The following is an 8,001-nucleotide window of genomic DNA, read 5'->3' on the forward strand; positions in this document are numbered from 1 at the left end:
GTTGGTTGGTTGGTTGCATGGACGGACGGATGGACGGACTCACCTGTGGACATCCAACATGGCCGCACTCGGCCTTCCGACAGACCACTTGGCCCCGGTTACAGGCGCAGAACTCGCAGCCGGTGCCGTTCCACATGTCTCCATGGTAACGCACCTCACCCTCGTACAGGCAGCTTCCTTTGGCAGGAGCACATTCGTCGCAGCACCGACCGGCGCGCCTCACTTTGGTCAGACCCTGCATGGAAACGGATCCATTAGAGGAGAAGGAAAACTCAGAGAAATGTTTCTTTTTTCCGCCTGTTTTCAGGGAAGACGAGAGGCTAAAAGGTTTCTTGTTGCTTCGTCACAGAAACACAGCTGGGCCCATCAGGCAAGAGACCAGATTTAGATGGATACTTTTATTTATTTATTTATTTTCTAAAAGATTCATGTTTTGGTTTCTGTCTTGTTTTTCTTTGTTCTTACGTTTTCCAGCTGCTTCTCCACATACACCTGGTTTAGAAGTTATTTAATTTATTATTAGGATCTTGGGTTGTTCAGAGGAAGCCTGACCAGAAACTCAAACAACTCAGAGGAGCAGCATCTCTACTCCAACCAAGCAGACAAAGCGGACCTCCTTCTCTTCAAACTCCCCAAATGTTTCACAAACTGCCTTTTTATTTTATAATCCTATATTTCCACCAAACCTCCAAGTCAGTCTTTATATAAAATAATAAAAACAACTAATGTTTCAGATAAGCATTAAGATTATAAACAGTTGGGATTCAGATCTGTTACCTAATCCACATTAACGGTATGAGTATGCACTTATGCAGCCATTTAATGTTTTGATGTGTGTGTGCATGTGCGTGTGTGCGTGTGTGTATTGTTTTTTATGCTCCCCTGTGATTCCACCACCAACAGTTCCAGCGCACTAAAGAAGCTGTAAGATGAAATTTGCATGCAATTAAGAATTAAATGTCAGGCTGCATGAATATTTTGTGCATGCATCGTGTGTTTAAGTGTAGGCGTGTGTGTGTGCGCGTGCGTGTGTGTGTGTGTTTGTATAAGTAATTGCACTTGTCATGCTGTGTTGCTGTAAAACTGTTTACAGAGTTGCACTGTGGGAACTCGCCTCCGTTTTGGGAATATTATGCAAACCTCCCTGATGTACACATCTACATTTCAGCTTCAAGACTTTCTGTTTTAAGTTAGACTTCAAGACTCCTCGTTTTCTTCTGAAGAGTGTGTGTGTGCGCGTGCGTGTGTGTGTGTTTGTATAAGTAATTGCACTTGTCATGCTGTGTTGCTGTAAAACTGTTTACAGAGTTGCACTGTGGGAACTCGCCTCCGTTTTGGGAATATTATGCAAACCTCCCTGATGTACACATCTACATTTCAGCTTCAAGACTTTCTGTTTTAAGTTAGACTTCAAGACTCCTCGTTTTCTTCTGAAGAGTGTGTGTGTGTGCGTGCGTGATTGCTCACCTTGTCGCAGACGGCTGGCCGACAGGTGTCTGTGTGACATTTCGACTGACCCCGGTCGCACACGCATGCAGTGCAGGCGTCCTTCTGCCACTGCTCCCCGTGCTGCAGGGAGACACAGACGCACATTTAGATTGCTCCAAACTCGAGTGCGACACCAAAAGCCGATTGAAATCCAGGGAGCTTTGTTCCTCTGAGGGCGAGACAGAAAACCAGGGGCGTCCTGGGAGGGAGGAGCGGTTCAAACACACAGCCGGCACCAAAATGTCAAACAAATCCTCTGTTTTAGGCTGGAAGAAGAAGAAGGGAGGCAAGAATAATAATAAATAAATGTGCAAGAGGTTAATTAGTGAGATTCTGCTTTGTTAAAATGTTCACCAAATCAAGACTTTTTAAAACTATTATGTTAGTCCCTCAAAGCACAAAGCATAGAATGAGACTGAATAGATCCACCCCTATAAATCGGGCACATTGTCAGCAATACAAATCTAGATTTTCTTACGATATCGGACTGATACAGATTAATATCGGATCTGTGAATCTCTAGAGATTAACGTATTTAACTTACATTGTTTTCTAATGAATTTAGGACATTTTAAGGCTTTAATTTTGGCTGTGTACTGGCTTATTTGTCCATCAACTCCATTAATCCAAGACACAGATCCAGCAGGCGAACACAGACAGAGACGATCTCCAGACCCGCCTGAGTTATTCCTAGGCCAGCGGCGATAAATATAATCCCTGCAGCGAGTTCTGGGTCTGCTGCAGGGTCTCCTCCAGGTCAGGAGCGTCTCCAGAACGAGCTGTCAGTTTACCCAGACATGGACATTTCAGCTGCTGTTTATGCTTCCAAGTGAAACGCTGAGTTATTCCCAGACTTCTTAAAAGCTTGGCTACAAGTAAAAATAGCAGACAACGTCAGAAAGGACTGCAAACGTTTTTATTTCCTTTAACTTTTTCACATTTTACCATTTCAGACTCAACAAGCTGCAGACAAAGTTTAGCATAAACATGAGATGGAAAGAAAATTAGAAATGTTTTTGCTAAGATTTTCAGACACAGAAATCTCTGTTGTGATGGATAAAGTTAAGAACCTTACACTGAAAAAACACAAAATCTTACCAACTTGGGATTAGTTTCTACTGCAAATATCTTAGTGCACTTGAAATAAGACAAAACTAACATACAAGTAACTTTTCAGCAAAATATAGGAGTTTGTTTTAACTCACTAATTCCTTAATACTGAAGGAAAATGTACTAAAATCATCCACTTCTAACAAAACATTTCTCCCATGTTAAAAGTTAAATAATCTGCTAATTGAACTGGAACTTTTTCATCAATATTAAGGGATTATTGACGTCTATGCACCACAAATCTGCAGCAAACTTCCAGAAAAATGTAAAACAGTTGAAACAATGAGTTCCTTTAAATCTGGACTAAAATCCTGATGTTTAGAGCTACTTTTCTTCCATAACAAATGAAACATTGACCAACGTTTTGATGTGTAATGACAGCACTTGGAAAAATGTAATCCTTCCCAGGGTGGATCTTTGTGAAATGTGCCATATAAATAAAATTTTATTTGATTTAATTAATATCTTGTTGAAAAGTTACTTGTAAGTTAGTTTAGCTTTATTTCAAGTGAGCTAAGACATTTCCACTAGAAAATAGACCAAAAATACTTGGTAAGATTTAATGTTTTTGCATTTTATGAATGTTTGTTGTTAGCAAACATTAAACCAAGAAACACAGCAAGGAGAAAGTTGTGGAGAAGCTTAAAACAGAGTTGTCATAAAACAATACCACAAGCTCTGAACATCTCCAATTAAATGAATATGTAAATCAAGTAACTTCTTTTTGTGCTTCATATCTGGTGAGTTTCAGGTCTCAATTTTATAATCCCGTTTAAATTGAGGTCGCCGTCCTGCAGACGTCAGATTTAATTCCAATTTAATTTCTCTTTAAAGTTAAACGGCTGAATTAAATATTGACCCAGGGCTCGGAGAATGCAAATGATTTCAGTGTTTAAGACATCAAAACCCAGAGAAGCTGTTTGAACATCAATCATCTCTGAGTGATTTATGACCTTCCAGGAGGATTTAAATTCTCACCTGAACAAACGGATCAAAAGAGCTCAGAATAATAATTTATATTCAACCTGAACGCTGTTTTAACATTCAGTGAATCGCTCTTCATTTACACACCGCGAGTAACAGAGCAAAACTGTGTCTGTATTTAACAAGTTAAATTAAAAGAAAGCACTAATACAGACTTTTTTTAAATTTTGTGCCAACTGCAAAAAAGACTTTTAAAAATCATTGTTTTAATAAAAAAATAGAGGAGAGAAACTACATTAAAACTATATTATTCCAGTTAAAACTCATGAACAAAAGGACAAACACTAAAATTAAGAAACTTTGTTTCTTTTAATAAAGCAAACACATTACATTTTACATCTACCAGTGCATCTCAATAAATTAAAATACTATTGAGAAGTTAATTTATTTTAGTAACTCTCGTCACTAAAAGTGAAATGTCATATAAATTAATTAAATACTGATGTTTTCAAGCCGTTATTCCTGCTAATTGTGTTTTTCAGCCACTAAAAATGCAACATTAGACTAGAATATCCCAACAGATCAATAGAAAAACTGTTTTAACGCAGAAATACATGTTTAGAGGTTATTTTCAAAAAGTAAATCTAATTTGTGCCTGTTCAATTATTTCACAAAGATTAGAGAAAATTAGAGCACTCTGTTTCATTTAAATATTCATGTTTTGTTAGTAGGTGAAAAATTAATTCACTGAATTATTTATGGAGGTTTTATGTGGGGGAAAAATTACAAATTGTGTCCAGTGAGTATTTTACTCTTCATGAGACTTGATGTCTTCAGTCAGAGGCTTCTTCAAATTTGTTGTCATACAGACTGCTACTGGAGATCTTTCCTGCCAACAGCCATCACTACTGATGAATCTGAATAAAGACGAGGCACAACAACGTTTAATTTCCCTTTGGGATCAATAAATTTAATTGAATAAAACTTAATAATTGTTTTATTTAGATGCCTGCACATTTCTGTACTTTGTCAGCAAACAAGCTAGAAAATATTTTCTTTTCTAAAACTTTAATACTCCGCCGAATAAATTGGCTGATATACATGAAATATCAATGATCACATTATTCCTTCTGAAGCTGAGAGCATGTGTGTATTTAAAGATCCAAGCGCAGAATAAAGAGGGATGCACGATGTGATCAAAGTGAGAGATCAGAGTCTGCACGGCGCTGAAAACACAGCAGGTGGAAACAAACAGCGAGTAAAGAGGACGGACTGAAGCTTTCAGCCCACCTGGTATTGAGTTCCAGCAGAGAGACAAGGGTTGGACACGCACTGGGGACAGCATTGGCCTGGCTGGATCACCAGGTTCTCATGCTGGAAGAGGAGGGAAACAGAACAGGTGAAACAGAGAAAACTCCTTTAACAGGTTCTGAGTCAGAGCAGGATGAAACACCGGGCTAACGTGCCATGAAATAAATCTCTCATATCAGTCCATGTGGATAATTATTGGTCCTTTATTTTTGTTTGTTTTAAATATCTAAAGTACAACCAAATTTCCTGTTTTCACCATAGTTTTTATTTCACATTGTTTTTTTTATTTATTTTTAAGCAGTTAGGAGGCAAAGTGGGGGAACCTGAAACTGCTGCTGTGCCAGTTACTCAGCGGGTTGTTGCTAGGTAACCAAAGCCGAGAGGGAACCTGAAAGGCTTGTTACCCACCAGGCTGTTGCTAGGCAACCAAAGAAAGAGTGAGTTAGTAGTTGAGCAACTAAAGCTTTTCCTCTGCCTACACCCCCCAGAATGCCTTGCGGTTCTGGATCAGAGTTCAGCAAATATTCCACATATTGATTAATCTATCAGCTGTATCATCTATTGATACTGATCGCATGTCTGTCTCCACTCTGGCCTCATCCGTCTAAGGGATAATATCTAGAAACTTTGTGGTTCATTTAAAGGGAAAGTATTATGTGTTTCTCAGCCACATAGTGTCATTTTATAGACCTTCAGTTGATATAAAAATATTACATGACTTAAATTAAAATTTACTTTGTAAATTAACGCCTTGTAATTGAATCTCTGTCTCTTTAAGAAAGTTTTGGCAACATCTTGGGATTGTGCCAACACACACATCCCAGTACGTCCCAGACCAACAAACAACCAGTACTACAGCTGTAATGGAAATGCTGATAATCAGTAGCTTAAATACATTTAATTTATAGAAAATAGCTGCTGTTTTAATTCTTTATTCCTCTGGAAACAATATCGAAGTGATTAGTTTCTCATAGAAAGCGTTTCTATTTTGATGTAGATTTAGTTTATTAAACAAACATGATAAAAAGAAAGTTTATTAAACCTTAAACTTTCTTTTTATCATGGCTATTTTATCGAATATTTTGACCTTCCTCTCATCTCTTTGTCTAAATTTCAGCATCAGTCAGCAATAATCTACTGAATTCAAATAACTGAGCAGGACAGACACAGACTAAAAGATGAAAACACTGGAAGTGTGTTTGAGATGAAACTCACTGGTCTGCAGGCCACTTGCTGACACTCCACCACCGAACACTGGGCCTTCCCACTGCTGCACACACATCTGGTACACAAGCCGGGCTCCCACTCCTCTCCGTCCCTGTAGCCCACACCCTGCCAGGAGCAAGACTCTGACAGGCACCAACAAAAACTAAATGAGTCAATAGCAAAGATGGCCGCCAGGTGAAGAGTATTACTTTCCTGTACGATCTGTGATTTAGAGTCAGGAAACAAAGAGGATTAGCTAATTAGCTGCTAAACGGCGAGATAAATCATTGTCTCTCCAAGACATCATTAGATCCAATATTAACATTTCAGCACGAATCTGAAGATCTGGTGGAACGTCATGTCTGTACGTGGTTAATCACCTCATAAATATGGTGTCCAAGGATATGAATTTAAAATTATTATCACAAAAATTATCACAAAATCAGTGAAAAAATAACAAATTCTGGAATTTCAAGATGTGCAACAAAAACAATATCCATCTCTGAAAGAAATCCGGCTGAAAAAAATATGTATTTAGTCTGAATTTTACATCTTTTAGTGCAAAAACACAAAATCTTAATTTTGGTCTAATTTCTATTTTAGTCATAAAATAAAACTAAATGTACTTAGAAGTAACTTTTCAGGAAGAATTATGAGCTCGAATTAAATCAATTATTCCTTAAGATTGAAGAAAAACTGCTAATTATAAGCTAAATAATCTGCCAGTGAAGATTTTAGTTTACAAAATGGGAAAAATGTCTTGTTTCACTAAAGTTTCAGCTGAAGTTTAAAGTAAAAATCTGCAGAATGCAGCAAATTTGTTTTCCAATTATTTGTCAAAATAGCTAATAGAATAATTTCAAATGATATTTGAAGATATTTTAATTTCACTTAACATCACTCTCATACAGATACACAGAATAGAAAATGTATATTTTATTTTGAATATTTTTAAAGTTAAGTTAAACAGAAGGTCATTTTATTCAAAAGTAGAGGGGCAAACTAATTTAAAGTAATGTTTTATCATTTTATGCTAAGTTTAAATAATCGTATCAACTTGAAATAGATTCAAAGCAAACTAAGACATTTATTATATATTTTAAGAATACTCATTGAATACAGATGAATATTAAGATTACTTCCTGAATTTATAGAGCTGTATCATTGTTCCACCACTAACTCATTATAAAGGTTCCATTGTCTAAATGTCAATGTTGCTAATATTAGCTAAGCTTAAAATATTCTGTAACTTGTAATCGTCAGAAATTAGAAGATTAAATCTGCAATTTCTCAAAACACCAATAATTCGAAATATACAGCCTGTACAATATCTCTGCAGAACAATAAATGCTTTATTAAAAACAATCTATAACAAATGCGGTCTGTATTAAAGTCTTCCTGCACAGGGAGATCTGAAGCAGCTCTCACCTCCATTACTGCCGCACTTGGGGCAGCAATCCCCAGCTGCGATGAACGGGGTCTGGTCCGGCGAACAGGTGACTTGTGGGCAGGGCCGGGCGTGGCAGGACACACTCCCTTTGGAGCAAACACACACCGAGCAGGGAGAGGGACTCCACTGGCTGTCGTGCTGTGGGAAGCAAACAAACAAAGAAAAAAAACAATTACATGGAGAAATCAAACCTACGGCAGAAATAAGACAAGAAGAAGAGACAGCGAGACGAAGCAGGCTGAGGAGAAGAAACGCTCTAAGCCTGAGTGACAGATGAGAAAACTGAGTGGGTATGAAGGATAGAGTGGCTAAATACAAAGGGGTATTGGGAACGGTAAATTCCCGCCAAAACATTATAAAAATATAAAGTCTAAGAAATTTTCTGAAAAAAAAAACCTTGGACATTTTTGAGCTCCAAAAAAAAAAAAAAAAAAAAAAAAAAAAAAAATACTAAAAAAAAAAAAATAAAAAGAAAACTTTTCACGGAAAAAAACAAAAAACTGTTTCTTTTA

At 37.2% G+C, this 8,001-nt stretch overlaps 1 protein-coding gene across 1 annotated transcript in view; it reads right to left on the bottom strand.

The window, feature by feature from the left end:
• fras1 (Fraser extracellular matrix complex subunit 1) overlaps positions 1–8,001 on the bottom strand; it is a 277,569-nt gene that overhangs the window by 157,129 nt on the left and 112,439 nt on the right. The window contains exons 5-9 of the mRNA XM_015031370.1: positions 7,468–7,627; positions 6,049–6,182; positions 4,813–4,896; positions 1,468–1,569; positions 44–235 (exon numbers count right to left, since the gene is read on the bottom strand). Of these exons, the coding sequence (XP_014886856.1) occupies positions 44–235; positions 1,468–1,569; positions 4,813–4,896; positions 6,049–6,182; positions 7,468–7,627 (672 nt within the window). The remainder of the gene's footprint in view (positions 1–43; positions 236–1,467; positions 1,570–4,812; positions 4,897–6,048; positions 6,183–7,467; positions 7,628–8,001) is intronic.

This window comes from Poecilia latipinna, unplaced genomic scaffold (assembly GCF_001443285.1).
Source record: "Poecilia latipinna isolate Pla-1442-1.1 unplaced genomic scaffold, P_latipinna-1.0 Scaffold204, whole genome shotgun sequence".
In the NCBI taxonomy this organism is placed as follows: Eukaryota; Metazoa; Chordata; class Actinopteri; order Cyprinodontiformes; family Poeciliidae; genus Poecilia; species Poecilia latipinna.